Source organism: Penicillium griseofulvum (genome assembly GCF_001561935.1).
Source record: "Penicillium griseofulvum strain PG3 chromosome Unknown contig_79, whole genome shotgun sequence".
NCBI classification, from domain to species: domain Eukaryota; kingdom Fungi; phylum Ascomycota; class Eurotiomycetes; order Eurotiales; family Aspergillaceae; genus Penicillium; species Penicillium griseofulvum.
Window position 1 is genome coordinate 1,378,991 of NW_024467420.1, and position 20,055 is coordinate 1,399,045.

General features: G+C 47.0%; 7 protein-coding genes across 7 annotated transcripts; 5 read left to right on the forward strand and 2 right to left on the reverse strand.

Annotated features, from left to right (window-relative positions):
* Positions 1–915: 915 nt before the first annotated feature.
* On the forward strand, positions 916–3,816 carry PGRI_004550 (glycosyltransferase; the record flags this gene model as incomplete). Its single annotated transcript, XM_040788168.1, has 6 exons — positions 916–1,027; positions 1,127–1,874; positions 1,929–2,086; positions 2,145–2,508; positions 2,563–2,913; positions 2,964–3,816. The coding sequence occupies 6 exons, from the start codon at positions 916–918 to the stop codon at positions 3,814–3,816; spliced, it is 2,586 nt and encodes an 861-aa protein (XP_040651940.1).
* Positions 3,817–5,898: 2,082 nt separating this feature from the next.
* On the reverse strand, positions 5,899–8,276 carry PGRI_004560 (Major facilitator superfamily domain, general substrate transporter; the record flags this gene model as incomplete). Its single annotated transcript, XM_040788169.1, has 5 exons — positions 5,899–6,210; positions 6,529–7,608; positions 7,671–7,995; positions 8,065–8,170; positions 8,228–8,276. 5 exons carry the CDS (start codon positions 8,274–8,276, stop codon positions 5,899–5,901), a joined length of 1,872 nt encoding a protein of 623 aa, XP_040651941.1.
* A 1,204-nt stretch (positions 8,277–9,480) lies between these two features.
* On the forward strand, positions 9,481–10,581 carry PGRI_004570 (uncharacterized protein; the record flags this gene model as incomplete). Its single annotated transcript, XM_040788170.1, has 1 exon — positions 9,481–10,581. One exon carries the CDS (start codon positions 9,481–9,483, stop codon positions 10,579–10,581), a length of 1,101 nt encoding a protein of 366 aa, XP_040651942.1.
* A 1,333-nt stretch (positions 10,582–11,914) lies between these two features.
* PGRI_004580 (Dehydrogenase, E1 component) lies at positions 11,915–13,132 on the forward strand (the record flags this gene model as incomplete). Its single annotated transcript, XM_040788171.1, has 1 exon — positions 11,915–13,132. One exon carries the CDS (start codon positions 11,915–11,917, stop codon positions 13,130–13,132), a length of 1,218 nt encoding a protein of 405 aa, XP_040651943.1.
* A 216-nt stretch (positions 13,133–13,348) lies between these two features.
* PGRI_004590 (uncharacterized protein) lies at positions 13,349–14,705 on the forward strand (the record flags this gene model as incomplete). The annotated part of the gene is made up of 3 exons (XM_040788172.1): positions 13,349–13,717; positions 13,805–14,123; positions 14,182–14,705. 3 exons carry the CDS (start codon positions 13,349–13,351, stop codon positions 14,703–14,705), a joined length of 1,212 nt encoding a protein of 403 aa, XP_040651944.1.
* Positions 14,706–15,146: 441 nt separating this feature from the next.
* PGRI_004600 (uncharacterized protein) lies at positions 15,147–16,572 on the reverse strand (the record flags this gene model as incomplete). Its single annotated transcript, XM_040788173.1, has 4 exons — positions 15,147–15,344; positions 15,408–15,974; positions 16,038–16,239; positions 16,310–16,572. 4 exons carry the CDS (start codon positions 16,570–16,572, stop codon positions 15,147–15,149), a joined length of 1,230 nt encoding a protein of 409 aa, XP_040651945.1.
* Positions 16,573–19,278: 2,706 nt separating this feature from the next.
* PGRI_004610 (uncharacterized protein) lies at positions 19,279–19,713 on the forward strand (the record flags this gene model as incomplete). The annotated part of the gene is made up of 1 exon (XM_040788174.1): positions 19,279–19,713. The coding sequence occupies one exon, from the start codon at positions 19,279–19,281 to the stop codon at positions 19,711–19,713; it is 435 nt and encodes a 144-aa protein (XP_040651946.1).
* Positions 19,714–20,055: the final 342 nt, after the last annotated feature.

Consider the following 20,055-nt stretch of genomic DNA (forward strand, 5'->3'; position numbering starts at 1 on the left):
AACGAGTTTCATGCCCAGTGAGAGGAACCACTTAACTGCAACGCCGGTGCCTACGGTAGTTGAAGAAAAGCGGTAGTGCGGGAGCCGCCTAAAGCCGAAGCCAAAAACGTATACTATTTTAGGATATATGAGTAGACCCACTAGCCGTTAATACGAGGTGAAATCGACTAGGGATTGCGCTTATCCGTATGTCACAAGTCTTCTAGTTGTAGATCAACCAGACTTCTAACTCAAAGGAGACAGGACTTACAGGCGACTATTTATGTCATTATTAATGACCCATTCTACGCAGCGGTATAGACGCCAGGGGCCAAACCCCAATTTCTAGGCAATATCGATGCCCTGATGCCTCATTTTCTGAAGGCTAGCAGAATATTTAAGATACTTGAATTACTATTACAAGCTAGTCGGCCGTGTAAAGGCCTTCAGTGGTCTTTTCAGTATTCTCTTCGGTGGTCTCCTCAGATATTATTCTATTTAGATATACTTGTTTTATAGGTGGACGGTTATATAAACGACTTTTTGATGTATAACCTTTATACCACTTCGTACCCATTCCGTATCCAGTGGCGGTGGAGCTTCAGTAGATCTCTATTCATGCTGCCTAGATTCGCCACTTTTTCCGAAATTTTTTTAAAAAAAAGAACCTCACCCTTTTTTGATAAAAAGTTAACGTGCCGTATACGAATACGCCCCACTTTCGTGGTTAAGCTTAAAGTTAGGCTGAGATTCAGCCAAACAGGCGAAGAAGCCGCGCCGTATTCGTTTAATATCGAACTTTAATTGCAAGCCAATGATCAAACCTTATTTCTAGGTCCATTCTGCATCCATGGATCATTTTCACACGTCATTTTTGGTGGTAGTTCTCTCAACTTCACCTTCACTGAATACGAAAAACTGCGCGCTGTAGCGAACATGGCTAGCAATGACCTTCCGGAATGCGTATTCGAGCTACCTGCCGAACCAATCACACAGTCACATACTACTAGTCCTCCCGCTGCTGATATTAGTGGTATCAATTTGAACGGTGCGTTTACTTTTCTTTCGACCCCTTTTCACTATCCGTGAGGGTATGTTGATGATGGACTTGACGTTCCACTTGCTAATATTTGACTGGCGAGAATAGATACCGGCCGCGTTGATATCGACTGGGATTCAAAGGTCGTACGCAGTCTTTCGAAGCTCTACACTAGCCCCCTTTTCAGACCTTCTACACCTCCGCCTGAATACTCCGAACTACCGACGCCACGTCCCGACTCTACAGCCGTTAGACCTGATCACATATCGGAACACTTCGAGCCAAGTCCTTCAAAACGCTGGGTTGTAAAATTGAACGTTGTGATCCAAGTTGTGGGAAGTCGGGGTGATGTCCAGCCCTTCATTGCCCTGGGAAATGAGCTCCAGCGATATGGACATCGCGTGCGTCTAGCCACACATGATATGTTTGAAGATTTCGTTAGGGAATCTGGGTTGGAATTTTACCCAATTGGAGGCGATCCAAGAGAACTGATGGCATACATGGTCAAGACTCCCGGACTCATCCCTAGCATGCAGAGCATTCAAGCGGGTGACATCCGTCGCAAGCGCGTCATGATTAGGGAGATGCTAGATGGGTGTTGGGAATCATGTATCGAGCCAGACCTAATAACAGGACACCCATTCGTGGCTGATGCTATCATCGCCAACCCACCCAGCTTTGCACATGTTCACTGTGCTCAAGCTCTCAGCGTTCCGGTACATTTGATGTTTACCATGCCTTGGAGCAGTACAAGGGCTTTTCCACATCCCCTGGCCAACTTCAAGGCAGACAGTCCAGACCAGGGGTTCAAGAATTATGCCTCATATGATCTTGTCAATTGGCTTACATGGCAAGGGTAAGGCTCTATTCTAGCCGAACATATGTATATCGTACTAATGTATTCTCTTAGAGTAGGGGATGTAGTCAATGGATGGCGGAAAGAACTTGATTTAGAAGAAGTGGCTACGTTTGAAGGTCCTCAACTTTCTGAAATCTTGAAAGTTCCATTCACATATTGTTGGTCTCCGGCTCTTATACCCAAGCCGTTGGATTGGCCTTCTTATATTGGTGAGTCCCTTTCGAAGGAGCGCACTAGGTATCGACGAACGTGGCTGACAATATGTAGACGTCTGCGGTTTCTTCTTCCGTGACACCCCAAAATACGACCCCCCAAGTGACCTCCAGGCCTTTTTATCGTCCGGTCCACCGCCAATATATATTGGCTTTGGGAGTATTGTGCTTGAGGACTCGATCAGGATTAATGCAGCTATTCTTGACGCGGTAAATGCTGCTGGTGTTCGAGCTATCATTTCCAAAGGCTGGTCCAATCTAAAGGGAGAACATAGCGACAACCTATACTTCATCGGTGATTGCCCTCATGAGTGGCTCTTCCAACACGTGGCGGCGGTGGTACATCATGGAGGTGCTGGTACAACGGCTTGTGGCTTGCGGAATGCAAGACCTACGATTATCGTCCCGTTTTTCGGAGAGTGAGTGACTTGACACCTGATTACTTTCAAACGAGCTCGAGACTTACTTCTTAGCCAACCATTCTGGGGAGCTATGGTCGCTGCAGCGGGTGCTGGCCCAGTCCCCATCCCACACCAAGAGCTAAGCGCTGCCACATTAGCTGAAGGAATTCGATATTGCTTCACAGAACAAGCGATAACTGCTGCCTCTGTGATTGCGATGAAAATGGCTTCCGAAACCGGAGTCCAAGCCGCTGCCGCTTCCTTTCATTCACATCTTCCCTTGGAGCGGATCTCCTGTGATATATGTCCAGGGGGACCAGCAGTATGGTCTTACTCCACGGGCAATACGGAAGTAAAACTGTCAAAAGTTGCGGCAGCAACGCTAGTCGCACAAAAGTCGATTGATCCAAAGCGACTGAAACCGTACGTGAAGCTTCTAGTCCTGTGCACCTACCTAACTAACCAATATTCAGGCATGCAATTAAGCCCATTGTGATAGAGAATCGTCGATGGGACCCTGTCACAGGCGGAGCTTCTGCGCTTATGGGAACCACAACAGAACTCCTTGATTCCGTCCTGGGAACGTTCTATAAGCCCTTTGAGGAATATAAAAACTACCAAGTTAGCCACAGGGATCAGCCTTTGGCGAGTGCCTCGAGTCAAGCTGTACAAAGACCTACAACCAGCTCTACCGATAAGCGCTCCCTGGAAATTTCACAAGAGGGGGCCGACGATGCGAAGAGCATAGTTACCATGGAAAGTACATCGTCAGCTTCAAGATCTCATAGAGCTCGGCTTGCAGGGAGAATGGCCGGATCTTCAGCGAAAAGTCTTGCCAATTTTGTGCCAACTGCGCTAAAAGGCATGACTGTCGACATCCCACTCGCCATGACGGAGGGACTACGCAATATCCCTCGACTATATGGCGAAAGGCCACAGCACGACGGCTCCGTTACTGACATCAAGAGTGGATTCGCTCTTGGTGGCACAGGGTTTGCATTGGGGATGGTGGAGGCAGTGAGCGATTTGGTCGTGAAGCCTTACGAAGGAATAAAAAAGGATGGTGCGAAGGGTGCTGTGTCTGGCATTGGCAAGGGCGTGGCAAATATGACAGCTAAAGCGGGCTGCGCCATGTTTGGTGTTGTAGTATACCCTGGTGTCGGTATTGCAAAGAGTCTGAGATCGGCTGTCTACTCTAGGACGAGGAAGAGGATCACCAAGGCGCGTCACGCTGAGGGTGCATGGTTGTCGGAGAGTTCTACACATGCAGACATTGACGGCTACGTTGCCAGCTTCCAAAGGATGTTAAAGGGCAAAAGGAGCTAAATTGTTAAAAGTTTATTTACAGGAATGGCATGGCAGCCTAAAATATATATTCACTATAGCTTTGTTCCTACGATCGCCAATGTATATATATATATCATTATGACCGACGAAGGGCAAGTAAATTTCAAAACCTATATTCATTAATTAGGTTTTAAAATGCACTGAGGAACTTTACTGGGCCACTGGTTTAATCTTACAAATGAGTCGAGCTAGCCTCCCAATTTTTCTAAGAACTGTAAATTCTTAGGGTTGATGGAGGGAAAAAAAAGAAAAAGAAAAAAAGAAACTCCGATAGGGGGAATCGAACCCCCGGCTGTCGTGTGAGAGACGACGATGTTAGCCACTACACCATATCGGATGGGGACTGTGAATTACTCACTTAGATTTAGTCTTGACCGTTTCGGTTTAGCGCACCTTATCCATATGCGTTCCCGTGCGTGGTTCTATAAAGTCCCCTACTCTTCCCCCTCCATCCAACAAACCTATTTTCTTTTTCGATTTCCTTTCTCCGACGCCTTGTAGGTGAGGTATTTTTGCCATTGGCCCGAATCACCGAGCTCCTGAGCTCCGCCACCCCCTTCCCCTTAGACAACTCATCTACATCACTTATTATAGGGTGTCGGCGACAGTGTGTAACTTGCGACTCCCTCGCTAAGACGGCTATTTCCCCCGATGTTCTAACACCACCCGGCACCCACCTCGGACTTCGATTAACCGGACTCCGGCTGATTTCCTTGTTTAAGAGGATCGTCGCGAGTAGCGGGGCTAGGAATCTGCCTCGTCATTGACGCGTCAAAGCCTGTATGATTTTAAATGGACATTGCCTAAGTATGAACAGAGTTGGGAGAGTTCCATGTAGCCAGATATCTGGCACACTTATTTGAACATTGCGGTATTTCGGCGGATAATATTCGCCGCGGTTTCGGAAAATGACAACAAAGATATATAACTTGAATTTTCATTCAATACCTCCTCTCTCCAAATTTCAGCACCCATATCTGTCCATAAGGGCTCTGAATGAAGGATCGCAAAGGAGCTCCTTTGCACTCGGTCGTTTCTCAGGGTGAAAAGTAAAGACCTTTAACATGATAGATTCCACATGCTGCCGCTCGACTGGATCGGCGTCGGGACGGAAACGTGCAATTCTTGACGCAAGGGAGTACTCAGGGTTGGGATTTCGAGACTGGTCGTACCAGGAGTCTAGCCCACTACCCTGGTAGATATAGAGGCCTTTCCACCCCTCCGGCAAAGGGCCTAGAGACTCGACCAACCCAGTCACAGGCCCCCCTTCATGAAACGTAGAGAATGGCCCAAAAGTAAGGTAGAGCATGGAGAAAACAACCATATAGCTCCATATATTGCAGGCGAAACTTGGCTCTTGATTATGAAGCCGGTCAGGGGAACAATATTGTATTGGTGGGTAGCCGTGCTGATTGATTGGATCGCTGATCTTTTTTGATAGCCCAAAGTCGCCGAGATAGAATTCCTCAGTGCATAGTTCCCATGGGACCTTTACAGGGCTCACAAGCTCGCCCTGTTTCCAGAGATCGACGATAGACGGTATCCTTTGCTTTAATGGCCGACCAAGTGCTTTATATTTAGCACTTCTGCTAAGACCATCAAGAGAAGCCATTCCCCACATACAATTCCTCTCGTTTAGATCTATATGATTTTTTGTTCTTCTTAGAATGTAGCAAAGAGAGAAATGAGAGGCAAAAAAAAAGTCTACTTACCGCGGTGTATAATTCCAGCGTCATGTAAATTTGCCAGAGTTTTGAGTAACTGATGAGCGGCAGACATGCGAGTGGCCATAGGAATCGTTTTCAGGTCAATAGGGTCAATGCATGGGCCCATTAAAGGAAATACCAAGACCCTATAGTCGCGGGGAAGAACGAAAGTCGCTATGTATATCACAAGATGAGAAGGGTCTTGGATTTTCTTGATTTCGTCCTGAATCCGAATTTCGTTCACTCCCCACTCCCCAGGACGCATGACTTTGAGGGCAACATTCTTCTTGTCTTGAATGTCAAAGGCCATCCAGACAGTCGATCCACCCCCAAAGCCAAGTTTATGTTCAACCAACTACCTTCCGTTGAGCATCTCTCCGAGGAAAATAGGATAGAGGGAATTTTCTTCGCCCTCTGTTTTGTATCTGCACCATGGCTCAACAAGCTCCTCGAGGTCGAGTTCTTCTTCTTCATTCTTCACAAAGTCGCCAAAATCAGACTCATCTATAGGAAGTGTTCTAGTGTCGGTCATTTTCGTAGCGGAGGTGGTGACAATGGAGTTGGTGTTGGAGATGTAGTAAAATGAGGAGTTTGGCAATGGAAGTGAGAGACATCGATCCATGTTAGAGCTACTGGCCCGCCCGACCGCCCAGGCGCCCACCAAAATCTGGAGAGTACTAGCGAAAATTGTTTTTGTCTCAGAATTCCACTCTATCTCAGACAAGCAAAGGAACGAGCCGGGGGTGATCGTCAGTTTCATGGTTCTGTTCTAAACCGCCTCTTCCTGCTCGAGTGATCTCGCCCTCAGGGACCACCGATCAACCACTTCGTTTCCCGCCCGCTTTATCCTCATGATATCCGAGAATTTCATATGTTGTACTTCGAAAATACAGAAACCAGGAAATAAAAATGAATAGCGATACAAAAAGATAAAAATACAACATAAACATTGAAATCTTCAATCTTCAAACAGCCTTGTCTATACCTCGGCGGTGGTTTCCTTTTCCCTGCCTTCCTTCTCATCCTTGATTCCATACTCCGTCTCCAATTCGGTCCGTAGTATCATCTCCTTCTCAAAGAAGGTAATGATGAATCCCAGAGCAGCAAAAGCTAGTGAGACATACCAAACTAGCTTCAGGGTATCAGTGTACACACTGACTACCTCCCGTTGAACTTGAGGAGCAAGTGACTTGATAAAGGTTGAAGAGACGTGAGAGTAAGCTTCTCCACCCGCAAGTTGCGCCGAAACAGCGGGGTCTGAGATACGGCCTGACAGATGCGCGAACTCGGTGTTGAAAATAGCAGCTGGAATTGCAATTCCCCAGATAGCACCGTAACTGCGAATAAATGCCCATGTCGCCGTCGCAAGTCCAACATCCTTCTCTTCTAGGGGAGCCTGCACTGCAGCTAGAGTGGTTGTGAGAAGAAGACCCAAGCCAATTGCAGTGATGATTTGGAAAATGATCCACTCTGCTGGACTGGAGTCGGCATCGAAGAGAGTAAAGAGACCTAATCCTAGAAGAATCACAGCCGTAGCGACGATATGGATAGGCTTATAGCGGCCCCACTTGGTAAGGAGGCCACCTGCGACAATGGCAGTCGGCACGGCGAGAATCACACTAGGTAGAAACTGTACACCGGCGCGAGTAGAGGTAGAAAGCTTCACGGCCTGGAAGTACACCGGTACAAAGTAGATCACCCAGAAGGTAAGCATATTATGGATAAAGGATACAACCAAGGCAACGAACGAAGTACGGTGTCGAAATATGTGTGGTGGCATCATAGGTTCTCGACACCATGGACTGGCCTCAAACGAGTGGAATAGAATCATACCAATGAGACCGAGAACCAAACAGACGATGATTCGCCAGTTTGACCAGGCGTAGGTAGTACCGCCCCAGGTCAGAGCGAGGAGAATAGAGACAATAGAAGTCATGAGAAGTGTGTTGCCAATATAGTCGATCCGCTTGACTTTTTCTTGCCATGGCTGTTTTTGGTAGTTGACATGGAGAAAGAAAAACAGGCATATCATCGCTGTTCCACCAATAGGAAGGTTGAGATAAAACTTTGATCAAACCGTGTTAGCCTTGTCATTCTCTCAGATATAAACGGGGCTTGGATACTTACAACCCATCTCCAGGAACTATGCTGTACAATAACACCTCCAATAAATGGACCAAGGGAGGTGCCGACGGCGAACACGGCGAAGATCATACCCATGAAGTTTCCTCGCTCGCGCAATGGAAGCATATCGCTAACGATCATATCGATCATTACATTGATACCGCCACCTCCAATTCCTTGGATTGATCGCCCAGCAATTATCATGGGAGAATTGATCGCGCCACCGCTGATGCCGCTGCCGAGGACGAACACGGCCACCGAGCCGATCATCAACCATCGTCGACCAAAAAAATTCGCAGTCTGTCCAAAAAGGGGCTGAAAGCAAGCACTTGCCATTAGATGTATTGTTAATTTATTTTCTTCATTGACTCGGGTTGAAAGATGGTATCTGACTTACCTCGTCAAGAAGAAGGAGTTGACAAACCAAACGTAGTTCTTGCCTGCATGCAACTCATCCGCGATGAACGGCAACGCGGTCGACGTGACCGTTGACTCGACCGCAGCTAGTAGTATTGACATGCATAGTGATAAGTAAATTGCCCAGAAGCGCCATCCTCTACCCTGCTTCTTCTCGACAGACTGGGTACTAGTATCCGAAGCATTGGACATGTTGACGTTGAGTACGGAGCACAAAGTCAAAGTTGATTGAGAAGTATGGAAGCTAGAAACCTGAAGTTTTGATTGCAGGAAATGGCCATGGTCAGAAACTGATTTCAAAGAATAGGAGGTCTCTTTGTCAACATCGCCGATGCTGAATGGGTTCGGTCATTGTATATAAGTCAACTTCCCCATTGGGCGCTCTGGCCTGTGATTGGTCCTAGGTCGCCGAATATTTGGTAACCTTCCAAGGTTGGAAGCAAGATCTGATTATAGATTGTGGGGTTAATCCATGGTAATTTATTGCATATATCTACAGACGCTTTACCCGTGGACGGGTAGGGCAGCGGTATTGATAATATCATTGATGCATAACATCAACAGAAGGCAACACTTATGGAACACGTAATTCGCTTTCGCTTCGCTTCCGAAATCACAATCAATATCTAGGGTCTACCTACATCGACGATCTCCATTTAGGATTAGACTTGCCTAACTTAGCACGTCCTGTTTCGTAGAGCCATAGGGACCCTCTAACCTATAAATTTCAGGGTTAGCAGCGTCCCCCAGCAAATATCCCATAAATCATTTTCCATGTGAAAATAGGGTACTCTTTTTTTTTAGTTTTATGTTGGTGAGGCGATATATATCAATATCCCTCGGATTTGCGTATTGATTTTCTACTTACTGGTGTACTTATGTACTTGTGTACACAATTCCTTCGCTTTTTTGCCCAAGCTGTCGGTCCGGATTAACCGCCTTGAACTCGAATCCACCCTCCCCTCCTCAATATTTTTTAAGCTTGTCTCTCAAAATGTACGAAAAACCATCGCGACAGGCTTGCGATCGCTGTCATGACCTAAAACTAAGGTGTCACCGCAACGAGTCAGGGGAATGCAGCCGCTGTGTGAGAGCGGGCGCAAATTGCTTGTTTAGTCCTTCGAACCGCGGGCGTCGGCCCACCCATCAGGATCGCCGTAACGGGTCCCACATATCCAAATGGACCAGCGACAGGCCGTTGGCCATGGGACTGGCGTCCCAGGTGGCTTGTTCACCGAATGCGCATTTGGGAGATATTGACTTGCTGAACAGGTTGAGTACCCCTGACCCCCTAGAACACACGGAGTCTGACCACTAATACCGGGGTCTGCTGCAAAGGGAAGATGCAGAAGATAATCGTCAAGCATTCACCGTCGACAGAATCCCCATTGCTGGTATGGAGACCCCCGAGCCGACGCTGTCGAACCTATGCATGGGTGTCGACCAGGACATTTCCTTCCCGGCAAGCTTGACACTGCCTATAAATCTTCCCGGAGCACCTTCGGGATCTAGCATGTTCTCACGTTTTCCTGCCCACAATACGGCTCCTTACGCTCAAATTCCTGATCATCAATTCTCTTTACTCGAATCGTTTCCCGGGCCAACTGTGCCCAATGGAAACAAAATCGGCCCGGACATCCCGCCACTGCCGTCTCAGAACTCGGAGCGATCGTTGGGACCTACTTCCCATCGCAAGATCGGTTCACAGACTCAATTTATACAAAATTTTATGGAAAATCTTTTGGAGCTCGACATTGACTTAATTCGACTCACGTCGATGGAACCCCTGCTATATAACCCAGCCCCGATGACCTCCGAACCAGATAGCTCCGATTCCCCTTCGTCATCAGAATGTACGATCGACATCATCTTCCTTCTCACGCAACGATTGATCAAGCTTTTGCGAGTAAATAGAAATTCCTCAGTTCAGTCGCCCGCTGTGCAGAATACGCATTGGCAAATACCGCTTTCCGCATCCTCCACATTTTCCTCGCGGTTCCAGCAGCTTATCGCCACGCCTCAAGGCACGCCTGTAACTTCAGATACGGAACCACTACAGCCAGGAACAAGGCTCGACCAACTGTCACTGCTGCATGCCTTATCTACATACATGCGGCTGATCGAAGCTTATTATAATATTTTCTCGCAGACCGCTGAAAAGTTCGGTCCTGCATTGGCCAAAGGCATGCCCATTCCACTGCCCTCGCTACAAATCGGGGTGTGTTCCGTCGATGATCCGGCGAGTCACATTGGGTTAATGATCCAGTCAGCCTTGCAACTACTAGACAGCCTGGGGGACTCGGTGGACAAACTTACGGCGTCTTTTGTATCTAGCGAGAACGCCGAAATCGACACCAGTCGACCGTCTAGTCCATCCAGCGAGGATAACGCAATCAAAATGGTGATGAAGACGGTCCGGGAAAACGAAAACCGCTTAATGCAGGCTGCAGCACAATTGCAAAGCTGCTGCCATAAAGGTCGACAATCGCCTGAATAACGCTGGTGGTGGCGAACACAATCGGGAATGTCTATATAGATATATAGAAGACAACGTCATCACCAAGACAGTAACGACATTTATTGATAGCACTAGAATAATTTGTCGCATGGCCAAAGGGCGATACTACAGTATACCAGCATTGACACATTTGTTCGGTACTACCGTGTTAGTTTTCCCGTTAATACTTAGGCAATTGTCCGAGGTACTCCCGCTGAGAAGCGGCTTATGCGTTTTGCCTGGGAACAGAGCAGCTAAGCTGAAGAGAAGCTAGACCTAGAGTCATCTGAATCCCGCTCTCAATTCCAATATCCGCAGTATGGAACCGCTTGTCCAACAGAATTCAATCAAAGAACCAAGCCATTGTTCTTCAGTTGTATCTATATGATAGCTGAACCCAAAGCTAGGAACCTTGGAAAAATGTGGGCACCTGCCAAATGACCCTTTGAAGCTACATAGCTACCTATCTATCTTAGAATATCGAAAGCCTGATATGCCGGAACAGGCCTGTATTCAAGTAGGATGGTAAAGCTGAGATGCTTCTTTATTCGATTTCATATGGACTCCTCGAGTACTGGTGTTTTCAATCATATCAACATCTACATAATCTCTGCTATTTAATAATATCAGACTTCGAACATTTAAAAAGGACAATGCGCAGCAAAATATATAGAAATTCTAATAGAGAGAGCGTGGCATGTCGGAACCACGACCCGATGCTTTTGCCGGTTACTTCGCGGTTATATGGCAAAGCAGAATTTCACCGAAGGGACTAATTTGAGGTAATGAGAAATGATTTGGTTGGTATCTTCAGAGTTGTGTAAATAGGCCTCAAATATTTCCAAGTCTTTCCACTATTGATCCTGTACCGTTCGCCCTGGGCCTTTTCGCAGCGTTTCGATGTATAGAAAAGGGTACTAAATCTCTTTTCTTTGATTTCAATCATGTTTCTTCTTGGGACTTCCTTGAATAAGCGGGCTGGACGCCTGCGCGTAAGATGTGCCAGACAGGCAATTAAAGCCCATCGCACGAGGCCATACCAGCAAACTTATACACAAATTCGACCCGTACGCTGGACTTGATCTGACCCTGCTTGAGGATTATAGAAATGCTGACTCTAAAGTTTTTATAGATTCACCTGGACAGTTTTCTACAGGGAAACTCGGCAGATTATATGGATGACATGTATGCGGAGTGGCGGAAGGACCCTGCTTCAGTTGATATCTCATGGAAAAGATACTTCGAGGCAATAGAAGCTGGGAAGCAACCACCTGAATATTTACTCCAGCCTCCCCGGTACATACCATTTCAGTGTGGTCCGGGGTCCTCGCCAATGCTTCCGGGCCTGAATATTGATACTAACGCCCTGCGCATCCCGTCCACAGTAGTTGACGATCAAGTTAGAATTCAGCGGCTTGTTCGAGCATTTCAAGAATTTGGTCACCAAGTAGCAAACACTAATCCCTTGGATCTTCCAGGTAAAGCGCCGCCACCACCAGAATTACTACTGGATTTTTACGGCTTTACCGAGTATGACTTGGACCGAGAGTTTGCACTCGGACCCCAAGTTCTTCCTTCCTTCAAAACCACAACCCGCCAATATATGACCCTTCGCGAGATTCTCACGACATGCAAATCCATTTACTGCGGCTCGATCGGAGCTGAATATTCCCATCTCGCAACCAATGAAGAGCGCAGCTGGATTCGGGAGCGCATTGAATCCCCCGAACCATATCAGTTCCCAGCAGAAGAAAAGAAGAGGATACTCGATCGGTTGGTGTGGTCTACGAATTTTGACAAATTCCTCGCTGCCAAATTTCCAAATGCTAAACGATTTGGACTGGAGGGCGTCGAGAGCCAGCTTCCAGCAGTGAAGGCAGTGATCGATGCCTCGGCAGAGTACGGTGTGCGCAATATCATATTTCCATGCTGTCACCGTGGGAAATTAAATGTCTTGAGTAATGTCACCCGAAAGCCAAATGAACTGATCTTCAACGAATTCTTGGGCGAATTGAAATCTCGACACGGTATTCCAGGAGATGTCAAGTACCACCTGGGAATGAACTACGAGCGTGAAACACCTTCGGGAAAGAAGGTTAATATTTCTATTCTCCCAAATCCCTCTCATTTGGAAGCCCAGAATCCCGTTGCCCAGGACATGGCCCGAGCTGTGCAGCAGCAGAACGAAGAGGACCGGGCATCGACCATGGTCTTCAACAGTCACACCGACGCTGCATTTTCCGGGCAGGGGTTTATTTATGAGACTTTGGGACTATCTGCGCTGAAGTCGTACGAGACTGGTGGCACAATCCATTTAGTCGTTAACAATCAAGTCGGATTCACTATAGATCCGGATTCCGCACGAACATCATCCAATGTATCCGATATCGTGAAAACCATCGGTGCACCTGTTTTCCACGTAAATACAGATGATGTCGAAGCTGTCGTGTTTGTCTGCAAGCTTACAGCCGGTTACTGTGCCAAATTTGCAAAGGACTGTTTGATCGATATGATCTGCTATCGGAAGAATGGATACAATGAGATGGATTAGCCGTCCTTTACTTAGCCATTGATGTAATAGCAAATTGCACATAAGGTCACCCAGTTAGAGCTTTACAGCAGCAAGTTAGTACAGGAAGGGGTGGTCACTCGCGAAGAAGTGATGCAGATGGAAGCAGAGGTGTAGGCGAAGCTGAGCGAGAGCCTCGCAAACAGCAAGAACCCGCAAAGCCTCGAACGTGAGTATCTTACAACACAATGGCAAGATATGAAAAGGCCGGATGAAGTCTCCCAGGAAGTCTTTCCTGCCAAATCAACCTCCATCACCCAAGATGTCGTCGATACGGTGGCAAGTAAGACGGGGGTCCTAGAGCAACTATTCACTGTGCACAAAAGCCTACACAGAATTCTTCAAAAACGGCAAGAGAGTCTTATTAAAGGAAGGGAAATTGACTGGGGCACAGCAGAGGCGCTGGCAGTGGGAAGTCTGTGTCTTGAAGGTCACCATGTGCGGATTTCAGGCCAAGATGTCGAGCGCGGCACATTCTCCCAGCGTCATGCAGTCATCCACGATCAAAATAGCGGTTCAAAATTTACTCCGCTCGACTCACTAAGTCCCACCCAAGCTCGATTTACAGTAGGGAACTCTTCTTTGAGTGAATACGGCATTATGGGATTTGACTACGGATACTCTTGCATGCACCCTAATGCATTAGTGATGTAGGAGGCACAGTTTGGCGACTTCGCAAACAACGCCCAATGCATAATTGATCAATTCATTTCATCCGCTGAGTCCAAATGGTTACTGAGATCTGGTATTGTATTATCCCTACCGCATGGGTTTGATGGACAAGGATCTGAGCATTCATCGGCTCGCATGGAACGGTTCTTACAGTTGTGTAATGAGGATGCTCGCTTCTTCCCATCTCCAGAGAAGTTAGCTAGACAGCACCAAGATGCCAATATGCAAGTTGTCTACATGACTACCCCTGCAAATATGTTCCACGTGCTCAGACGACAGCTACATCGTGAATTCAGGAAGCGTAAGTATCTGCCTTATGCACAATATCGGAACTTTTTCTTACTAAAACACATGTCTAGCGCTGATCATGTTCTTCTCAAAATCTCTTCTTCGGCATCCGATGGCAAGATCTAACATCGGCGATTTTATCGGAGAATCGAAGTTCAAGCCTCTGATCCCAGACTCAGCCCATGCCGATGGAGCGTCCATTTCCAACCCCTCTGATATCACAAGAGTGATCTACTGCACGGGACAAGTCTACATGGCACTAGCAAAATATCGTGAGACCCACAACATTACGGATACAGCCATAACGCGTATCGAACAGCTTCATCCATTCCCTTGGCAAGAGGTGAGGGAAAATCTCGATCAGTATCCTAGCGCCTTGGATGTCGTATGGTGTCAAGAGGAATCCCTCAATGATGGCCCATGGGCATTCACTCGGAGTCGACTCGAGACTATCTTTGATACGACGGTACAGCACAAGGGCCGTCGGCTACGCTTTGCGGGACGTGAAGCAACGGCTAGTGTGGCTACAGGGTTTGTCAAGGAACACCATGCGCAAGAAGCTGTTTTGCTGAGGGATGCTTACCAGTCTGTTTGAATTTGATATAGTGTAATTCAATTATTTCCATACGATAAGCAATGAATATAAGAATATAAAGTCCTTTCAGGAATTTCTCACAACGTTAAGGCCCGTTCCAAATTGAGAGCTCCGTTATTTAGTAAAGCCAAGGACATGTTCTCAAAAAGAATGACATGCAGTACTAAGTACACATTGTCTAAGTTCACCCTCTCTTTACTATTAGTTTTGTCATAGTACCTATACCCGAGGACTCCTATAGTCACATAACATTGATCCGGCGAATTTGAAGGAGCCACTGGTCACGGTCTCGGCGATTTCATGGAGAAGCTTCGTGCAGCATTGAACGAGGATTGTCAAAAGCGTGGGATCTATAGTACCCATTTTATGTGCCACTCTTTATATCACAGGTATGCTATTCGGGCCATTGCACCTCGAGCAATGACATGACATGACAAGCAACTAAATGTTTCCCAACCTCGTCGAGTTGCCCCGCAAATCATTCCACAGCGTCTTAAACGCTGGCCATGAGATCGACACGTAAATAAGACTATTCCAAAAACCCTGTAAAGGAAGCACAAAACTCGCTGCATAGTTGAGCCCGAACGAGAAGTCATTGGGGTGAGCAAATGCGTATACTCGGTTGGCCGTGGAGGGAACCTGTACCATATTAGACTTTGACGCTGCGTTGAAAGGAATTGAGTTAAGAATGTAACCACTTACCCACGTTACAAGCAGCGCGATAAAGAACAATATCGCGTATTTCGTATACGCCCAAGCCGCGGAGCTCGCCTCTGTCGCCTTCCGCCGCTGCGCATTCGAGTCCCCGCTTTCGTGCCGCGCCGACTTGATAGACCCCTCTGTGCGGAGCGGAGTTGGGTCCGATTGGGGGCGACTCAGACCCTGAGTAGGCGAGGAGTTTTCCTCTAGGTCATGCTGTATGTTGAAGGAATCGATCAGGCCGCCCTCGATCGACACGGAGTATGGGCTAAACGAGGAGACTGTGAAACTCCGTGTATCACTGACCGACACGGGCTGGTGCATTGGCGGTAGGCAGGTAAATTCGCTGGTAACATGGATACCCGAGCTTATGACGAGGGGGGCATCGGGCTGCGTGTTAGAGCTGAGAGACTCGATACCACTGAAGTTACGCAACTCGCGGTGTTTCTGGTATATGACGGATCCTGCGCGTAGGTAGATGGCGAAGGTGAGGATGATAACGAACCACACAGGGCCATAGAAGACGGCAATGCGAAGGTAGTCCCATGGTAATGCGACCCAGCACCAAAGCTATACAACTAATATTAGGATTTTTGATAAGGGAAAGGTACATGGTTCTATAGATGGTCTCACAGTTGCGGAGCCGTAGACCTGGCCTCGGGCATGGGTGTGGATGAAGAAGTATGTGAAGGATGGGATAAAGGGGAGGCCGTAGCAACACACGACATACACCCACTCGATCTGGCGCAGTTGCTCTGAGCCATATTTGTGAAAGAAGGTTAGATAGACATTGCACGCCATGGCGAATGTCCACAACGCGTCAGCGGGCATGAACCTATCTGCATTTAGAAAGGCACGGGAATATGGATACCCAGTGAATCAAGCAAAAGGGAGGAAGATCTAACCACTGAATGAAAAAAGCCTGGAGCTGGCACAAGGAGCTACTAGACCCAGCCTGAATCCCCGATTGCGAAATCATAGTCGCTATATTGGCCATCATATTGCCCCATGACGCGTAGAAAACGAGGCGGTTGATCGGTTTCCGAAATGAGCGTGAACCGATGAAACTAGCTATGATAACAAAAGCGCCAACTAGTGAGATCGCAGAGCAGACGCGCTCTGTGACTGAGATAGCGACAAGCTGTCGCTGCGAGGGCGTATGAGCCATGATGTCATGACCTAGATGGCAGTTGGCGTGGTGAGGGATATTCCTAGCACTATAGGGTTCGGTAAAGATCCCATGGCCACGAATTCTCTATAGAAGGAGGGGAAGGAAGAAGGTATGCAGATGTTTCTACACGGTACAAGCGGCAAAGTCTGCCCCAGACAATAATCGCATGGTTTATTTCTGGGGAGCACCCGTGTATAGGAAGTCAGTGATACAACACAAACTCCAGGGCTCCGTGGCGCAACCCGATTCACATGACGTTTTGACGACTACGGATCCATGGTAGGTAAGATACCAAGCAAATATTGAGACACGGCTAGACGAGCCACGCCAGCACTAGAGCTGTTGCCAATCATACTCGTCGGCGTTAGTAATATTCGTTGTTCGTCTTCGAAAGTGTAAACACGAATAACATTCGCAAGTTTCACTCATGAATGAATAGACGTGCAAGAGTTAAACATTCTACAGACCGCTTTCGAGGCCTTTTGTATCGTTTGGTTGAATTCCACCTTACCGCCTGAGGGTAGTTCTGCCAGACATACCCCATTTTCTATTTCTCTACGGAGTACTCTGTACTTAGGGATATTTATTATTTGCCACCTTCCTTCAGTGTGACTCGTCACTTCTACGAACCCGCCACAGTCCGCGCTGCCTACCCTATTCAGTCCCTTTTTCACGCCAGACATGAGACAGCCTTTTTTCCTTACACTATTTATTACGCAATTGATTTCATATACGTACGCTATCTACCTCGATCTATATTACCGAAGCCGCCTTACAACCGAAGGCTTCGTTGGCTTTATTATGAATTGACATAGAGGGCCTCGGGAGTAGATAGAAGGATAAGGAACAGGTCATACAAGCGAGAGCTAGAGTGGGTCTGTACCCCCGTGCTAGTCTACCAACGAGTTCCATGAACCTATGGGTTGCAAATGAAACACAGACATGTTCACGGCATCATTATGGTATGATTGTTGGACCAAGCGGATAAGCGGGATAGTGGAGACACAATGAGGGGTTTTCTCTTCGCATGGCTTTTTACTTTTGTTGAATTTCGTTATTTGTTTCGGTGCTACTCTTTATGACTCCTTTGCCTGGTTGGTGGTGGGGACGGGCACACCACGTCCACAAAATCTATGTAGGTGCTAGCTTATTGGGCAGGAGATCTCCGACTATGTCTGTAGCCAATTGTGCTCCCATCCCACTTCCCGATCGCCAGGGGAGATGCAGTGGGGCTTTACTCTCGCCCTATAAACAATAAGGTCTAGATCTCCAATGGTTCACGCCGATCGACGGAACCAATAGCTAGGGGATAGATGTAGGTTATAATGGGGAAAATTCTTGAGAGCAATACTAGCTACCAATCAGCTAATGAGCAATTGCACCACTTGGCGCTTTTACTTTACTTAATTGTATATATTTGAAGAAGATAATAGTTATTACTTGTGGCTGACACTGGCTCAGGCTGTCGTATTTACATCAACACCAAGCAATTTTTCGAGTAAATTATCTTAAGGTTATCTGCGGAGAACCTTAAAAGCCCGAACATCCCTTAAAAAGCCCGATGTTCGGGCTTCTAAAAACGATTGTGGATGTGTCAATGAGAACATCGATCTCCGTATGCGGTGTGATTGCATGTAGAGAAGTGGATAAGCGCCGTTGAAGTGCCCTAATCTTGCATTGGCACGAGTCAGAATCCTCAACAGATCCAACTATTGAGAATACCAACGGATTTCTTGGTACCGTTTCCTATACATACCGGTCCGGTACACGATGGAGAGTATGCAGCGCAGCCACCCGCAGCAAAGCAACAAGCCCTTCCTGTAGACCAATAACGTGTGTTCTGCATACGGTACCTCGATATTTTGTGCACTTTTCATCTTCCTATACAAAATCCCAAGCATTTCCCAGGATGCATATTGCTATTTCTGAGTACTAGTACGTACTATATTCCTCGGAATCAACATTCTTTATTGTTACTATTAGCTCAGAATGTTGCGTAGCACTTATTATATGCCATTGCGCTACTTCATACCGTTCAAATCGAAAGATTCAAATATGCTGGGCCGATCACATCGTCACTGACCTATCACGCAGATCTATTGAATTTACCACACATTACTCCGTACAGATGTGTGTTCTCCGTACCTAGCTAGGTACCTAGAGCCTACGCAAAGAAGTGGATACTATGGGATTTATACATTTTACAACATAAGATTAGTCGTTGAACGCCTCAAATCTTCAAGCTGATCTATCCGCTATTCAAACCCCGCTTCTTCATGGTGTAACATAATATAGTCATGAGACATTTATTTCTATCTTGCATCTGGGCAGCCAGTTAACAGTCTTCGACGATCTAGGCGATGAGGGGCAAGGGAATAGTTAATGCAGATTTTCAATAGCTGCGTAGATCTCCTAATGTTGTGGATCGTTTGTGTCTTGGATTCGGAGGGCAAAAATGCTAATAATTAGTAGTCAACTGCGTAGAATACACGGAGTACTCCGTAAAGCTGATCTAAATCAACTAGGGCTACCCTTTCCCACATGAGACCAGGACATGGTTTGTCTGAGCATAAATACCACGCCAGCTCCCTCCCATCATGGTATCAATCTGAGCATCTTCTGCCTCAATCCTCCTTCATTTGCAATTTCGTCAATATTCCTGTCGGAACCACAGCCTATCCACTCACCTGATACGAAAACACCATGAAGGTTTCAACTATCCTCACGGTAGCATTTGCGAGCGCCGCATCTGCGGTTCATTACGGCATCTATTCAGTCAAGGAGGAAGGTTGGTTGGTGCAGTACCCGAACAATAACTTCCTAGGCTTCGATGCCACTACCATCAGGCCTACGAAATGGACTATCCTCAATCAAAATAACGATGGAGATGTTTACTTTCAGAGCGTTGCTACTGATGACTTCATCAATTGCGACGTACCACCGATATGCTCGCGTGATAAGCAGCCTGTGGTCTATACCATGGAAGGCGCAAAAGAGGATGGGACAGAACTCCCCGATGACACCTACTTCGTCCGAGATGCACAGGGTGACTGCGTCTGGACTGCCTATGATAATGCTATGGTGTGTGGAGAAGCTACGGACGCGGAAAACCAGCAGTTTAGGATCATCGAGATCTGATGACTCTTTCTGACTTGAGTGGTACGTATTATTCTGCGAACCGCATACATAGTATATATCACTAGGTATGGACTTTCGACACACAGTATACTAACGCAATACCAAGTCTAGATTAGACGGAATACCACTAGTCGCATGCTCCCAGAACGGAGGTGATCTCATGACTTGGTGGCGCGTTGGTCCACTACCTGCTGGGTGTATCTGCTTCCTGTTGAATTTGTGTTGTTGAAACTGCAGGTTCATCCGATCAATGATCAATGGAGAGGGAACAATCTCCAGGTTGCTAAGGCTATATGAACTACGTTGAACCCTGATATTTGTTAACTCCGAGATGCTTTGTTT